An 18,494-nucleotide genomic window follows, 5' to 3' on the forward strand; every position below is an offset into this window, starting at 1 on the left:
CTGTTGGAGGCGCTTGTGAGAGCAAGAGACGAGAGACATGTTATCTGAGTGTGTCTTCTTGTTTTGTCTGCGAATGGCTAACACCTGGTGTGCTTTCTTTCAGGGACCAGCTGGTCAACCTGGTGATCCTGGGCCAAAGGTAATATCCGTTCCCTCCTTTTGTGCTCTTTCGTACCTTCTGATATTGAAAATTCTTTGTACTAATTAGTATCTGTTTTGACACTTTTAGGGCAGTATGGGTTTGAATTTCCAAGGATCGAAGGGTGAAAAGGTAAGAGCATGGTTTCCTGTCGTTTGTCGGAGATTTATTACATGCCAGCAAAGCACAGAGTAGCCTCGGGGTACAAAAGATATGAGGTCCCAGCATTTTGCAGGTCAGCTGGATGCCTTGTGATGGGAGAATTTATTGCATATTCGATGGAAAAAGAAGTCTTGGATATGTAAGACTGAAAAGTGTCTTGGGGGAGAGTTGGGAATGCAAAAAGAGGGCTCACTAATCTGAGTGTTTTAACAGGAAGGTGAAAACTATCTACTGATAAACACTGTAACTTATCACTCGCCAATTTAATGATCAGAAGTAACTAACAGTAATCTTAATGCTCAGGAAGCATATATGCAATAAGGATTTAAACTCTTTTAAGATCACGTGTGCTCAGAAAAGTATGGGATAGGTATGGGCTGAAAAAAAAGTGGGGTCTACTGGAGAGAGGTGTGGGAAATGAGGCTTCGAAACTTCACAGAATAGAGGCAATAGGTCTATAGTTAACGCATTGCCATAACTCACACTGGCAGAAAGGAGATGAGGCAGCATTGTAAGAGGGGCAGTTGAGTCATCAGATTGATACCAGGTAGTAGCCGGGTGACCCACCCAGTGAGGGTAATGACATGGAGGAGCCGGTGAGAAAAAAATGCGGTCAAATTTGCAATAAAATGAACACAACACTCCTCTGGGAGATGTGCTCGACCGAAATGACCACGACTGACTTATGATATTAAAAGAGGTACAGTTGCTCTGAGATGGCCAAATTCCTAAATCACCTTTTGGTCACAGACCTTGATTTTTTCTTTTGGGGTAAAGTTACTCAGTGTCCACATTTTTTATTTAATTTGTAGTACACTTGCCCAGAAAATGAACGAAGCAGGGGGTTCCATGGAAGGCTAGAATGGGTTGGAAGGGGTGCTGGTTATGTGTCCACATTTTGATTGCTATTTCTAACACAGTAAGTTGTGTACAAACAGGAAAATAAGATATAAAAAAACTGACATTTTGCAAATGAACGCAATATTTTCTATGACAAAGTAACAGAAGTGTGTATTAAAAAAGTACTCACTGTTAATCCTCGTTTCAGGGTTCAATGGGGCTTCAAGGACCACCCGGCCCACCAGGCGGTACTTCAGAACAGGAAGGATCGCCTCCTATAGAGACTCTGAAAGGAGACAAGGTAAGTCGATGGTGTCATCTTTGCCTTTATTTTATCTCAGATATACACCAGGAGATGTCCATCTGACACCCAGCAGTGGCCTCTGTTTTGTAATTACATGTGTTTGTAATGTGACCCTGGTGAGATTCACAGCACACAGTAAGAACCACGTATGTTCTTGTTGGATTGATTCTGTGATGTGTATAACTTACCCAGTGCTTCATTTGAGCCAGTGGTTTATGTTGCTCAGCACCGCACTTAATTGTCAACTACAGCGCTTGTGACAGTCTGCCACTAGGTGGTGCTGTCTGGCTAATTTAGTGATGACCGCAACCACAGGTAATTATTAATTCAATATGCATTAAAATGACTATTACCAGCCACTGAAGCCGTTTTTGTAGCTTGGGGACCTGAAATAGTCCGAATCGTCATACTTGTTGCAGTGTGATGGTTGGTAGTTGTGTTGTTGCTATCATTGCCAGAATGGCAGAGGGAGTGTGTGGTGCAACCTGAGGAGAGCCCTGGCTCTTGTGGTTTTTACAAATTATGCTCTGGCTTACCCGGTGTTATTGGGATGGGCCGCTGGAGGTCTGTGCCTCTGGTTGCATCAAATAATGACATGGCATATGTTTTACACCGGTGGCACACTCCCATCTGTGCCTCCAGGGTCCTTGAAGCTGGCATTGCACTTTACTATGGATGCCACCACAGTTGTGAATAATAGTGGGTGGCAGGTGTGGTTTGCATCTGCTTGGTTACTGCAGACCAAAGTCACCTTTCAGTTGGTTTGGGAGCACTGCTCTCTGCCCCTTGGGAGGTCATGGGGATATTCAGGACATTCCTGGGTTGCGGGACCTCACTCGTCATCGAATACTTGCTTTGGCATAAATTTTTTTTTTTCCTTAATCTGTACCAGATGATATGTGTGACTGTAACTGCCCTGAGCCCAGCATTATGTCTCAAAATTCTCCACGGAAGAGAACATGTGACACGCGATAGTTGCAGTTTGAGGTTTCTTGGCGCTTGCATCTCAGCGAAATAACAAAATGCCACTTGATGATTCGATTGTACTTGGCACTTTGAGTTGGCGACTTGGGCACCTCACATTCAGCTCACCCTGTTAAATTGTTATTGTATGTTAAATTTATAGAGCGCTCATATACCCAGAGGTGTCTTGGTGCTAAAATGACTCAAACTGTAAGAGACCTTCAGTTATTAAAAAGCCACGTTTTGAGCTCCTTCCTAAAGGAAACCAGAGAGGGCAAAGGGAGGATATTTCAGAACTTGGTAACCCATGTAATGAAACTTCTGCCTCCCCAATTCGTCTCTAGAATTTGGGGCCCGTCATTTTCTTGGCCCCAGAGGAGCGCAAGAGTCTGCTGGGTTCGGACCCATCAAATACCCGCCTCAGAAAATCTGGGCCAGTGTCGTGCGGGGCCTTGTGGGCAACTCTTTCTTTTGGCCCCTAGAAAGAGTAGTTTTGATTCCGAACTTTGAGTAAAGGAAAGTACATCCGAACCCAATGGCGGTAAAAAACAATCTGAGGATGCAGAGGACCCAACACTAGGCGGCGACCTATGCACAGATATGAATTCAGCAGCCCACATGCCTCGAAACTTATCTTTCCTGGCTTCCGCCTCAGGAAAGTGCAATGTGCAATGTGCTCAAGTATCTATCATTCCTTCTTGAATGACTATCGCTAGCTTCTCTTCCTCAGACTCTGGCTTCATTTTGATTGCCTTAGTAAAAATAAATATAATGGAAATCCTTACAGAAGCAAACGTAGATGAGTCCGACTGCCTAGCCTGTGTCCAGTTTCGTTCAAAAAAGACACTTCAAACTCGACGGGCCGCTAGACTAACCTTGCAGAGACAAGCGCCAGAGCCAGAAAACATCTTCGGCGACGAGGATGATCTTGTCGAGGCAGAAGAATACGAACAACAGTCGGAACAAGAATCGGAGCATGACTCCCGACGACTACTACGACGAGGAAGAAGACATCGTCGAGGTAGGGGACGACGAACAGGGGATTGGAGCCGTAGAGGACGACTCCAGTGACGAAACAGGCCCCACCGTAACTACGGCGGCTTATACGTTCACCTTCACAGTTCCACAGGCTCAGGTCGAGGCATCGCCACAAGGCCTTAGCCAAGATCTCAAAAGACATTCTATAGCCCGCAATACAGCCCGGCTAAGAATATTACTAAAGAACCATCGGATCAACGAACTCCGAGATTGGTGATATCGAAACCAAAAGTGGTTGAACAAAAAACGAAACCGAAACTCATCGACTACACGGTCTTCGGACCACACTACATCGATCCATCGGAGTCGAGACCGAAGAAACTCGTCGACAACACATTCTTCGGGCCAAACTGTATCGAACCATCGGCGTCGAACACACGGTGCCTACTCCAAAACAAAAGGGCGTCGAACCGAAAACTTCGGCGCCGAGGGCCGATAACACAAAAAAGGGACTTGATCCTAAGAAGGTTGTCGAAACAAAACAAAAAGGTGACAAACCAACTGCTATGCAAAAGAAAACCATCGAGCCCAAGAACATAGAACCGAAAAAGGGAATCGAACATACATCAAAGGGCATCGATCCAAAGACATCGGTTCCGAAACGACACAAGGCCATAATCGAACCGAAAAACACTGTCGAAAAGACTTCGGCTCCGAAGAAACAGGCACTGCCGAAACAGACTGTTGTACCACAAAAGAACATCGGACCGATTAAGTTTGGCCTCCCACCTTCCTCAAAGACAAAAGCGGTCGACCCAAAGGGCAGCGTCAAACCGACACACACAAAACAAAAGGCAGTGGCAAAACCACACAAAACTACTGAACAGGAAGTCTTACATCCAGACCCTGAATCAGTTGAACAATCAAAACTCTATATTGATCCTAACTCTGGAAAACTCACTCTCTACAAGAGGAAGATCAGACCAGAAACTGAGAAGGAGATATTCACTATACCACTCAAAAAGAAAAGGGACTGTTCTACCTCACCTATTCTTTTTTAGCCTATTCAGCCAAATATGCCAAACACATATTCATATACACCCACACACTCAGAGGAAGAGGTGGATGAGGAATATCATCAGGAATACCCAGTGGACGCTGACCAAGACAGTCACACACAACCAGGGGCTGACCCACTTCATCCTGGAGACTGTCAACCCATTCCTGATACACCTGCATACCCTCCTAGGCCTTCTCCTACAGAGGACACAGCTGCGTTTAATTCATTCATAGAAAGAGCAGCAAGCCATCACAATGTGGACATGCATGCAGACCCTGTGGAGGAGGATTTCCTCTTTGACACTTTTGCCACATCAGAAAGAACTGTTAAAACACGACCTATGTTAAAGGGGGTGCTTAAACATGCAGGAGACATATTTAAAGATACCACTAGGGCATGGGTTATTAACCCTAGAATTGAGAGGAAATACAGGCCAGCGCTACTAGACCCTAGATATATTAAGGGACAACTGCCTTTAGATTCTTTAGTGGTGGCAAATGCACGTACATTTGCAAACTCACAAACAACTGGGGAAGCTTCACCTCCAGACAAAAAAAACAAAAATCTTTGAGGCATTAGGGAAAAGGGTAGCCACACAAGCGGCTAACATATGGAGAATATCTAACACGCAAGCCCTGTTAGCTAGGTATGACAGGGCACACTATGATACCTTAGAAACACTTTTACAGCATTTACCTGACGCTTACAAAGAACAGGCAGAGCAATTAGTACAAGAGGGAAAGCTAATCACCAACGCCTCCATTAAATGTGCCTTAGATGTGGCAGATACAGCTGCCAGGGCAATTAACACCAGTGTTATGATCAGGAGACATGCGTGGCTACGCATTTCTGGTTTTAAAAACGAAGTACAGTCCACTTTGTTAAACCAACCAGTTAATCCTGACTACTTATTTGGTCCAGGAGTAGATACAATACTGGACAAAATGAAAAAAGACACTGAGACGGCTAAGTCGATGAGAGCCCTACAGCCTTAACAACATAGAGGCTCCTTTTGTCGCTCAAACTACAGAGGGGCTGCAAGAGGCAACTCATCACAGCAGACCACAAACTACAAAGGAAACACACAAACCACCTATAATAAAAACAATAGAGGTGGTTACCGCGGCAATAACAACAAAGGCAGAGGACGAGGGAACAACACCACCAGATCCTCTACCAATACAACACAGTGACTCCTTAGCGCTACCCCCAGACCATATAACACCGGTCGGGGGACGTTTACAACAATTCCTACCAGTCTGGCAAAACATCACTACAGACAAGTGGGTAAGGCAAAATATCCAAGATGGCTATTGCCTAGAGCTAAACTCCACACCACCCAACATACCTCCCAAACACCGTCCTATGTCCGCAGAACACCTCAACTTATTGCAGCAAGAAGTCATCAGCATGTTGCAAAAAGGGGCCATAGAACTAGTACCATTAGAACATCAAGGTACAGGGGTATATTCGTTATACTTCCTCATCCCCAAAAAGGACGGGTCTCTCAGACCAATATTGGACCTCAGGCCCCTAAATCATTACATCTTATCAGAGCATTTTCATATGCTCACTCTACAACAAGTGTTACCACTGTTGCAGCAAGGAGACTTCCTCGCAACCTTGGACCTCAAAGACGCATATTTCCATATTCCAATACATCCTGCTCACAGGAAGTATCTCAGGTTTACGCTACTAAATCAACATTACCAATTCAAAGTACCTCCATTTGGTGTAACAACAGCTCCAAGAGTGTTCACAAAAAGCCTAGAGACAGTGGCTGCACATTTGAGAAGACAACATATTCACGTCTATCTGTACCTGGACGACTAGCTAATACAAGCAAAGTCAGCCCAGCAGTGTGCCAGCCACATGTCAAAAACAATTCACCTACTGGACAGCCTAGGCTTCACGTTGAACTACCAAAAATCTCACCTTCAGCCATCCCATGTACAGCAGTACCTGGGAGCAACAATAAATACACTGACAGCAAAAGCATACCCAAAGAAACATTTTTTCTCATGGCGGAACACCTCCCAGGCAAAGACAACCAAGTAGCGGATCTGCTCAGCAGACACAGCCAACAACTGCACGAGTGGGAGATTCATCCCACAGTGCTCCAACCATACTTCCAACAGTGGGGACAACCAGAGATAGACCTGTTCGCCACAAAGGAAAACGCAAAATGCCAGTACTTTGCCGCCAGGTTTCCACATCCGCAGTCGCAGGGCAATGCGATATGGATGAACTGGTCAGGCAGATTTGCGTACGCTTTTCCCCCAGCACCATTAATACCGCTAGTGGCACGCAAACTACGCCAGCATTCCCTGACACTAATCCTGGTTGCTCCAACATGGGCAAGACAACCATGGTACACAACGTTCCTAGAACGTTCCGTGGTACCTCATCAAAGACTGCGGCTAACACCCACTCTTCTCACTTAGAGCCATGGAGACATACAGCACCCAGATCAGCAACAACTGAACCTTGCAATCTAGCTCCTGAAGTCTTAGAGTTTGGATCCCTAAACTTACCTCCTGACTGGATGAACATTATCAAGGAGGCAAGAAAACCTACAACCAGGGCTTGTTACGCTGCAAAGTGGAAGCGTTTTGTCATTTACTGCAATAACAATGACATTAACCCACTAGATGCTTCAACGCAAAATATCATTTGCTATCTGTTGCACCTACATCGTTGCAATCTAGCATATTCATCTATCAGAATACACTTAGCTGCCATTTCAGCTTATCTTCAGAACAGACAACATCTTTCGCTATTCAGAGTGCCTGCAATTAAAGCATTCATGGAGGGACTCAAAAGAATAATCCCCCCAAAACACCCACCTTCACCTGTCTGGAACCTTAACATCGTTTTGACCAGACTGATGGCACCACCATTTGAACCATTGCATTCATGTGAATTACAATTTTTAACATGGACGGTGGCTTTTCTAGTGGCAATTACTTCACTTAGAAGAGTTAGTGAGCTACAAGCCCTAACTATTCAAGAGCCATTCATACAGATACATGCAAATAGGGTAGTTCTTAGAACAAACCCTAAGTTCATGCCCAAGGTGGTATCCCATTTTCATATCAATCAGACAATAGAACTGCCAGTGTTCTTTCCAAATCCACAGTCAGTACTAGATGTCAAAAGAGCACTTCTATACTACATTGATAGAACTAAGGAGTTTCGGAAAACTAAACAGTTGTTTGTTGCCTTCTCACCACAACACAAAGGCAACCCCATTTTAAAATCTGGGTTAGCTAGATGGATTGTTAAGTGCATCCAAATATGTCATCTAAAAGCAAAGCGCACTTTAACAGTTCCCCCAAGAGCGCATTCTACACGCAAACTAGGGGCATCCATGGCTTTCCTAGGAAACATTCCTCTAGAGGAAATATGTAGAGCAGCCACATGGTCTACCATACATACTTTCACAAAACACTATTGTGTAGATGTACATTCCAAACAGCAAGCAGCTGTAGGACAGGCTGTTCTAAAAACTCTTTTTCTGACTGCTGCAGCTGGCACAGGTAGCCACCGCTAAGGGAGAGACTACTATACATGTACAGGAATGTACAGGAATTTATATAGCGCAAATCACCAAGCGGTTTCTAAGCGCTTGCTTAGGGAACCCGTCCTGGTATTCCCCTGTGAGATAACCCCGGCAGGGTATCCGCAAGGTGAAAGCCAGGCATCCCGCCGCGAGGGGCCATTGTGGAGATTAAGCAAGCTATTGCCCAGAGTCGCAGAGTGTGAACCCGTGAATCGAGTAGGCACCGGAGCGAGAATTGTCAAGTCCATGGACATTTTAGGACTCAAGACCCCGCCGAGCCGGGAATTGAACCCTGGTCCCGGGCTGACCTCTGCTTCCAGGTCTGCCTCCTCTAACCAGTGAGCCACACTTCTCCACTACATTCTATGCACAGATATGAATTCAGCAGCCCACATGCCTCGAACAGAATTTGCTACTTACCAGTATGCATCTGTTCTTGGCATGTAGGGCTGCTGACATTCATAACTCTATGACAATTATTACATACTCTGCAGATCATTTGCTTGCTCTCAGACCTCTAATAAAGTTGGGTTGCATAATTTTTGACATAAAGGACATAGCCCCGAGATCCTGCACGCACTGTACTTTCTCCGTGGAGGCCCCTCAGCTATGTCATTGCTGTATGCCTCGAATTATGCCTTCTTTAAATACTGTCTTTACGTTTATCAGTCTTAACTGCCGATCCTTGGGCAAACACAAACGTGAGATCTTTGATCTCCTTGTGGAAGAGCGACCTGGTGCCTTGTTTCTTACCGAAACATGGCTACATGATAGCTCTGGACCGGACATTGCTGAAGCGTTGCCCGCCAACTATTCCATCCTTAGGTGTGACAGACCTAACAGAACTGGAGGAGGCATCGCGATTATATTCAAGAACAATGTCCAATTTCTGCTTGACGCTATTACTTTAAATGCTTGTGAAGCTGCCCATTTCAAATTAGCGCTCCATCCTAAGTACACCCTCACGGGTCTCTTGGTCTACTGCCCTCCTGGTTCTGTCAATGTCTGGGCATCGCAGTTCTCAGATTACATAGCTACATTACTTTTGAATTCGAGTAATTTCTTGATCTTAGGTGACCTCAACATTCATTTGGATGATCCAAATAATAGTGCCGGCAAAAACTTAATTGCTGACCTTGCGGCCATGAATGTTGTATTACACAATTGTGGTCCCACACATAAAGATGGTCATTTGTTAGACCCCATTTTTTCCAATCTTTCTCATATACAGTGTCATCCTGCCCTACCTATTCATTGGTCCGACCACTCTCTTGTTGGATTCACTCTTTCCCCTACAGACCTCTTGACCCAGCCTAAAGCTTCTTCGACCATCATCAGAAGGGACTGGAAAAAGCTCGACATTGTTTCTCTCAAAAATATTTTAAATTCTCATCTTCCCACCGATCTCCTCAAGTCGGACGATGTGTAGGCAGCAGCTTCTCTAACCAACTCGTGGCTTTCTGAAGCCATTAACATCTGCCTTCCGTCATCACATAAGAAACTGACCACTCACAAAACACCTGCCCCATGGTTTAATGAACCATTAAAAACTAATAAGTCCTATTGTAAAAAACTAGAACGGACCTGGAGGAAGGATTACTCTCCTGGGGCAGGTCTCGCCTACAGAATAGAATTGAAGCGCTATCATAGAGCGTGTGTCATGACCAGGGCCAACTATGTCTCTAAAACCATTACCGAAGCAGTAAATAAATCAAAAGTGCTATTCGGTTTAGTTAAGCATCTTGCTGGTTCCTGTACCGTGGCTTAACCTCCACCCCTTAATAGCACAGAATGCGACGAGCTCGCACAGTTTTTTACGACTAAAATTGAGAAGATCTATCAAGATATAATTGATCAAAAAAGCGGTAGCACCCTTCCCCCGGTGGCTACCAGTCCTAGTCATATTAGCATTTTGCCTATTTTCACTCATGCTCCCCTACTTGGATGGCCAGATCTACATCCAACTTCTTTCATGGAGATTTTGCTTAAAGTTAAAACAGGCTCACCCACTGATCCTCTCCCCATCCCCATTCTTAGACTTTTGGATACTTCACAGCTCTCCATGATTTGTTCCACATTCAATTTTTCATTAAAACAGGCCATTGTCCCAGCCTGTTGGAAACATGCCATGGTGACCCCTTTGTTGAAGAAACCCACGGCGGATCCCAAAGTCCTCTCCAATTTTCGCCCCATTTCACTGCTGCCAGCATTTTCTAAAGTTATGGAAAGGCATATCTATCAACACTTAGCTCAGTTCACAGCCACCAATAATCTGTTGCATTTCTCACAGTTCGGTTTCCGTCCGGGTTTCTCTACTGAGACTACGCTCCTGGGCATTACAGAGAACCTTCGCCTTATGCTAGACAGAGGAGACACAGCCGCACTAATTCTTCTCGTCTTAGTGCGGCTTTCGACACTATCTCCCACAATATTCTCCTCAGCTCTTTGGCTGCCATGGGTATTGGTGGCAAAGCTCTGAACTGGCTAGCATCTTTTTTGACTGACGGGACTTTTCAGGTTTTCTCTCAATCCTCTACCTCCAAAACCTATTCTTTACCTTGCGGTGTACCACAGGGCTCAATTCTCAGCCCTCTGCTCTTTAACTATATGTCACTCCCCTGGCTTATATTGCGGATCATGCAGGGCTCACGCTGTTTACCTATGCTGACGACTCACAAATTGTCTTTTCCGTATCGCAATCTGATCGGGCCCTCACCTCCCTCCTTCAGTCGGGTCTTAGGGAAATAGCCATCTGGATGAACCGTAACCTACTTAAACTGAATGGAGGGAAGACTGAGGTCCTGATCCTTGGTAAAAGACATAACCTTTGGAGTTCTAGACACTGGCCATCTGAAATGGGTCCCCTTCCTTTTCCATCTGAGCACGTGCGCAACCTGGGAGGGACTATAGACAATGGGCTTTCCATGCAAGCTCAGGTTAACAAAGTGGCTGCCATTTGTTTTACCATCTTGCGTTGGCTGAAGAAAATCTTTTGGATGTTACCCAAGGACACCCAGAGGTTTGTAATTAATGCCTTGGTGACCTCCCGGTTGGATTATGGTAACATACTCTACCTGGGGGTTACCAAGGCAGTTACTAGGCGCCTCCAAGTGGTTCAAAATGCTGCCGCACGATTATTTTTCGGCTGTAAGAAAGTCGAACATATCTCGGGGCGCCTTAGGGACCTTCACTGGCTCAGAGTGGAGAGCCGAGTGAAATTTAAAGCCTTGAGCTGCATGTACAAAATCAAAACCGGGATGGCTCCCAGATATCTGCAAACTCTGGTAAAAACCTACTCCCCCGCACGAACACTTCGATCTTCCTCTCAAGCCCTTTTTTGCGTGCCTAAATACAGACTCTCAACAATGGGTGGCAGGTCCTTTTCCTTTCTAGGTCCCAAACGCTGGAACTCTCTTTCCATTGACATCCGCTCCGAAAACTGCTACGGTTGTTTCCGTAAAGTCATTAAAACCTGGCTTTTCAATCAGTAACTTTCTGTTCGAGGCATATGGGCTGCAGATGGTACATTTATGAATAGATCGCCATCTGGTGTTGGGCTCGGATGATTGCACTTGTTTTTCTCTTGGAGACGTCTTTGTGGTCACGGGACCGATGACTCCTCCTTTGGGTGCTAGTGCGCATGAGCATCGGCTCCATCCTTAGATTGTTTTTTTCCGCCATCGGGTTCGGATGAGGATCGAAGCGCTCCGGATCGACTTCGAGAAAAGAGTTATATTTCGGTGCGTATTCCCTTTCCAATTTGACGGTATTGTTATCGAGCGCGAGTACATTTCCATTTCGACGTGCTTTGACGTCAACAACAAAATTTCCAACTTCTACGTCGACGAGACCGGGAGACCTATCTCGACGTAGTCCAGCCCGGAGTCCATGGAAAGGACTCCATTCAAAAAATGTCCAACGTGTGGTGCTAAGTTCCCACACAAGGACCTACACGAGGTGTGCAACCTCTGTTTATCACCTGAACACGAATCCAGGGACTGTGAAGCCTGCGCGGCATTCTCCTCTAAGTCGACGATTAGAAACCGTCGAGCCCGAAGACACGAGGCGTCGAGAATGCAGTCAGAGGCAATCCCGGAGCTGTTCGAGGCCCAGCACCCCGAAGAGGAAGAAGAAAATGAGGACGAGTCGGGGTCGGAAGCGGACGAGTCTGACGTCGAAGAAATCGACGTTCATCAAACCGTGAGTGACGACGTCCCTTTACCAAAAAACCGACCCCGATCGGTGTCGACCCCGCCTTCGAGCCCGGTCAGACAACCGAAAAAAGTTTCCGACGCCCCACCTTCGGGCTCGGCAACGAAACCGAAACACTCGGCCTCCCACCATGTTGGATCCGAGAAGCGGTCCACCTCGACATCGACACCAAAGCTCCATACCAAAGAAAGCTCGAAGTCGAAGCATTACATGTCAAAACCGAAACAGGCTTCGACGTCGAAGACTCCCTCGACACCGAAAATATCGGGTTCGAACAAACTTTCGGTGCCGAAAACACAAATTGACAGTCAGAAGCAAAAGCACCTTTCGGAACCAAAAACTTCGGTACCGACACAGGAGCATCAAACAGATCCAAAACAAAAGACTTTGTTTATTGATCCGCAAACTGGCAATGTGGTGACAAAACTACCTAAAAAGAGGAAGAATGAACAGTTGGACGACAAAGCTCCTCCTCCTAAGAAGAGAACAATGGGGACAAATACAACTCCTCCCCTTTCTCCACAACCTAGAGACACACCCTCTTCTCCTCTTCCTCACACTCTGCCAGCTATTCCTTTTACATTACGCCCATCTACACCTCAAACAGATGTAGAAAGTGACACAGGGGAAGGAGAACTTCCTAGGGATGATGACGACACTGTCCCAGACGCAGCCCCATGGGAAGATTATGATGTAGTGTCAGATAATGATAACGACCCTGAACTATATCCCTCAAAACCTGTACCACCTGATGATAATACAGGTTTTGCACAGTTAATTAATAGAGCATCAAAATACCACAAGGTAGATTTACATGCGGAACCTCAAATAGAGGATTTCCTTTTAGAAACACTACCTGCTGCACAAAGAACATCAGGAACACTACCAATGCTTAAGGGTCTCCTCAATCACACATCAGAAATATTCAAAGACCCTGTAAGGGCTAGAGTACTAAACCCAAGAATTGATAAAAAATATAAGGTAGCCCCAAAGGACCCAATTTTTATCAAGGGACAAATACCTCTAGACTCGCTAGTAGTCACAAACGCTCGTAAAAGAGCAAACTCATTAACTACAGGAGAAGCTCCTCCTCCTGACAAGGAGTCCAAGTTAATAGATGCCTCTGGCAAAAGAGTAGCATCCCAAGCGGCAAACAGCTGGCGCATAGCTAATACGCAAGCGCTACTTGCACGTTATGATAGAGCTCATTATGATGAGTTAGAAAAACTCATTACACATCTCCCTAAAGAACATAAAAAAAAGGCAGATCAGCTCATACAAGAAGGGAAGATAATAACGAACACTTCCATTAAGTGCGCCTTAGACGCAGCAGACACTGCAGCAAGATCCATAAACACCAGTATCATGTTAAGAAGACATGCATGGCTCAGAGTCTCAGGGTTCAAACAAGAGGTGCAAACATCCTTATTGAACCAGCCTTTTGATGGGAAAACACTTTTCGGCTCAGGCACAGATGAGGCGTTAGAAAAGATGAAGAAAGATACAGAAACGGCTAAGTCAATGGGAGCATTGCAACAGCCAACTCAAAGGGGTTCCTTTCGTAGGTCCACCTATAGAGGCGGATCAAAGAATACAGGCACAAGCCAGCAATCAACCTCTTTTACATCAACATCACCCAAAGGTAATTCTAGAGGCAATTCCAGAGGTAACAACAACAAAGCTGGAGGCCGCAGAAATAACAACAACTGCAACTCTCCTACCCCAAAACAATGACTTCATACAGCTCCCCCCAGACCATATAACACCAGTCGGGGGACGCCTATCACAGTTCCTACCTGTCTGGGAAAACATCACATCAGACAGGTGGGTGAGACAAATTATCCAACATGGTTATTGCCTGGAACTCACAGCTACCCCACCAAACATCCCCCCCAAACAGCGTCCAATGAGTCAAGATCATCTAACACTGTTAAAACAAGAAGTACTATCACTACTACAAAAGCATGCCATTGAGAAGGTTCCACAACATCAACAGGGAACAGGGGTATACTCTCTATACTTCCTAATTCCCAAAAAAGACGGGTCCCTGAGGCCAATACTAGACCTCAGACCTCTCAATGTATACATAAATTCGGAACATTTCCACATGGTCACGCTCCAACAAGTACTTCCTTTACTGAAGAAAGGGGACTTTCTTTCTACACTGGATCTAAAAGATGCTTACTTTCATATCCCAGTTCACAAAGCCCACAGAAAATACCTCAGGTTTGTTGTAGAAGGACAACATTATCAATTCAAAGTCCTTCCGTTTGGAGTCACAACAGCACCAAGGGTGTTCACAAAATGCCTAGCAGTGGTTGCAGCTCACCTAAGAAGACAACAAATACATGTCTTCCCTTACTTGGACGACTGGCTAATAAAAGCCAAGTCACAAAAAGAATGTCTTCAAAACACACAAAAGACAATTCTGTTGCTGCACCAGCTAGGGTTTACGGTGAACTACACGAAATCCCACCTGCAACCAAACAAAGTTCAACAATATCTAGGGGCTACTACAGACACAAACAAAGCCAAAGTATACCCCAATCCAGTCAGGATTCAAACAATGATCTCATTGATTCAAAGATTTCCACCACAACACTCACTAACAGCACGAGTGTTCATGCAACTATTAGGGATGATATCATCTTGCATACTGCTAATACCATATGCCAGACTACAAATGCGTCCGCTGCAAGAATGTTTAGCAACACAGTGGAATCAGGCTCAAGGTCAGATTACAGATCTGGTGTTGGTAGACGACCGCACACACCGCTCTCTGAAGTGGTGGAACACAACAAACATTTCCAAGGGGCGGTCGTTCCTAGAACCAATTCCACAAGTGATACTAACAGAGGATGCATCGCTCACCGGATGGGGAGCGCATATGGAGAAATATACAGTACAGGGAAGATGGAGTGTACAGGAGAAAAGACTGCACATCAATCATCTAGAACTACTAGCAGTGTTTCTAACATGAAAAGCATTTCAAATGCAGATTCTCAACAAAGCAGTCCTGATCAGAACAGACAACATGACAGCAATGTATTATATTCAAAAACAGGGGGGGGGGACGCACTCTCTCCAACTATCCAGACTAGCGCAGGAAATTTGGAGATGGGCCATTCCTCAAAACATCTATCTGTTAGCCGAACACCTTCCAGGAGTTCAGAATCAGATAGCAGACATCTTAAGCAGAGAGTCGGAACAAATACACAAATGGGAACTGCACAACCAAATACTGCAGCCATTCTTCCAAAGATGGGGATAACCGGAGATAGATCTCTATGCCACTCATCAGAACGCAAAATGCCAAAGCTTCGCATCCAGGTACCCACACCACCTGTCGCAGGGCAATGCATTATGGATAAATTGGTCCAACAAATTTGCATACGCTTTTCCCCCTTTCCCACTAATTCCATTCGTGGTTCGAAAACTGCAACAACATTCAATGACCATGATACTAGTAGCACCCACGTGGGCACGACAGCCGTGGTTCACCACGCTCCTGCAACTCTCACAGGTGCCACACCAAAAATTTAATTTTTTACCCATGCACCTTACACAGAACCATGGAGAAATAATGCACCCAGATCCCAAACAACTGAACCTAGCGATCTGGCTCCTGAAGTCCTAGAATTTGGATACTTAGATTTACCTACAAACTGTATGGAGATCATTAAGCAAGCAAGACGTCACACCACCAGAGCATGTTATGCGGCAAAGTGGAAAAGGTTTGCTGTATACTGTAACAGTAACAACATCAACCCTCTGGACGCATCAACAAAAATATTTTTTGCTACTTACTACACTTACAGCAATGTAACCTTGCTTACACGTCCATTAGAGTACATCTTGCAGCTATAGCAGCATACCTGCAAAACAGGCAGCATCTATCCCTATTTAGAGTGCCAGCAATTAAAGCCTTCATGGAAGGACTCAAAAGAGTAATTCCACCAAGGTTACCACCTTCCCCGGTCTGGAATCTCAACATAGTACTAACCAGACCTATGCATAGGTGTGAAATACAATTCCTTACATGGAAGGTGGCCTTCCTTATAGCCATTACCTCCCTCAGGAGAGTGAGTGAATTACAGGCATTGACAATACAATAACCATTCCTACAGTTACACCAGAATAAAGTGGTTCTTAGAACAAACCCAAAATTCTTGCCTAAAGTAATTTCAGCATTCCACATCAATCAACCAGTGGAACTGCCAGTCTTTTTCCCAAAACCACAGACGGTAGCAGAAAGGGCCCTACATACATTAGATGTCAAAAGGGCAATATTGTATTACATAGAAAGAACACAAACATTCAGGAAAACCAAACAACTATTTGTAGCGTTTTCCCCAACACATGAGGGCAATCCTATCTCTAAAGCAGGCATTGCCAGGTGGATTGTGAAATGTATACAAATATGTTACATAAAAGCAAAGAGAACACTAACTGTTCCTCCTAGAGCTCATTCTACACGTAAACTAGGGGCATCTATGGCATTCTTAGGAAACATTCCCCTAGATGACATATGCAAAGCAGCAACTTGGTCTACACCACATACCTTCACAAAGCACTACTGTGTTGATGTGCAGGCAACACAACAAGCCAGAGTGGGCCAAGCTGTACTAAAAACTTTATTTCAAACTGTTGCAACAGACACTGGTGACCACCGCTAGGGAGGTAACTGCTGTATAATCTATTCATAAATGTACCATCTGCAGCCCATATGCCTCGAACGGAATATGCTACTTACCAGTATGCATCTGTTCTTGGCATAGAGGGCTGCAGAGTGGTACATGCCCTCCCTGCCTCCCCGGAAACCTGTGTCTGTTCCAACACTATCTTATTTAGATACACTTACATGGACATCTCTTTCTGTATTCTATTATACTACTCCATCTAACCCTACTATGGCAAAACAATCTAAGGATGGAGCCGATGCCCATGCGCACTAGCACCCAAAGGAGGAGTCATCGGTCCCGTGACCACAAAGACTTCTCCAAGAGAACAACAAGTGCAATCATCCGAGCCCAACACCAGATGGCGATCTATTCATAAATGTACCACTCTGCAGCCCTCTATGCCAAGAACAGATGCATACTGGTAAGTAGCATATTCCATTCTTTGTGTCATGCTGCTCTTGGTTCTGTTAGCGCCGGGAAACCCTCTTTTGGGTAGCTGTCACGCTCTATAAGCTTAATAAATAAAATAAAATAAATAAATAAATAAACAAATAAATAGATAAATAAATAAATAAGGAAGGTGTGAGGGTCACTCAGGGTGGCTGTGTCTCCTGTGTGAACATAAGGCTATTATCCTAAAGTCGGACATATGGACAGGAAGAGCTGTTCAATGATGGGACACTTTTTAGAGGCATTACTAACACTGTATTCCTTCAAAATTGGGTTCATTCAAACCAGGGAAGCTCTCCAGCTGGGCTCTTCGCTTCAAAGGCCTCACCAAAGCCGGCCACAGGCTTGCCGCAGTGAGCTATGTTCACAGCTTCGGTGTCTAGGGGACAATGGGTGCGACGAGGAATTTTAAAACTCCCCTTAACATTTCCTTTATTTTTATTTATTTATTTTAAAAGTTTTATATAGCGCTAGCTTGACCCCTAGGTATCAGAGTGCTTTACATACACACTGTAAAAACAGAAGGAAATTGCATTACATAGTAGGAAGGCAGTAAGGAAGCAAAACAGATAAAAAATACAACACGAAAAATAGGTAAACAGTGCAGGGGAGGGAGAGAAAACAAACGAAGGTGGTTAACACAGTCCGGTCACCAAATATCCTTGAATGTCAAGAGAGAGAGGAGTCAACTCGGATATTGAAGTCTAGGTTAGTTGACGTTGGTCAGGAAAGTATTTCCTTGAACTCTTTTCTGAATTACTTGGCGTTCAATTCTACTAATTTCAAAGATGCACTCTCTCCCATCAACCCCCATAAGACCCCCCAAATGGAAGAGAAACCTCTCCCAAGTACCCCTGGATATCCTGGAAGTTCAGATAAGCTCACTTCTCCCGGACAACAAAGACCACCTCTCCACCAATGACCTCACTGACTGGTACAATTCCGAGCTAGTGTCCTTACTCGACAAACTAGCTCCACTAAAGCTCAAAATGAGCAGAGCCATTCCATCCAGAACATGGTTCAACTCTGACCTCAACTCAGAAAGGAGAAACTTAAGAGCCAAAGAAAGAAAGTGGAGAAACAACTCGACCACCATCCTTCGCGATCAACTGAAATCAGCCCATGGGAAGTACAACAACCAC

At 45.0% G+C, this 18,494-nt stretch overlaps 2 protein-coding genes across 2 annotated transcripts in view; both read left to right on the forward strand.

Moving 5' to 3' along the window:
* Positions 1-18,494, forward strand: part of COL4A5 (collagen type IV alpha 5 chain) — a 433,650-nt gene that overhangs the window by 159,147 nt on the left and 256,009 nt on the right. The window contains exons 11-13 of the mRNA XM_078688785.1: positions 104-139; positions 230-271; positions 1,350-1,442. Of these exons, the coding sequence (XP_078544911.1) occupies positions 104-139; positions 230-271; positions 1,350-1,442 (171 nt within the window). The remainder of the gene's footprint in view (positions 1-103; positions 140-229; positions 272-1,349; positions 1,443-18,494) is intronic.
* LOC144826865 (uncharacterized) lies at positions 10,864-13,954 on the forward strand. The gene is made up of 2 exons (XM_078685327.1): positions 10,864-11,068; positions 12,828-13,954. Exons 1-2 carry the CDS (start codon positions 10,864-10,866, stop codon positions 13,952-13,954), a joined length of 1,332 nt encoding a protein of 443 aa, XP_078541453.1.

The sequence above is a fragment of the Lissotriton helveticus genome, chromosome 4_1, assembly GCF_964261635.1.
Source record: "Lissotriton helveticus chromosome 4_1, aLisHel1.1, whole genome shotgun sequence".
Lineage (NCBI taxonomy): Eukaryota > Metazoa > Chordata > Amphibia > Caudata > Salamandridae > Lissotriton > Lissotriton helveticus.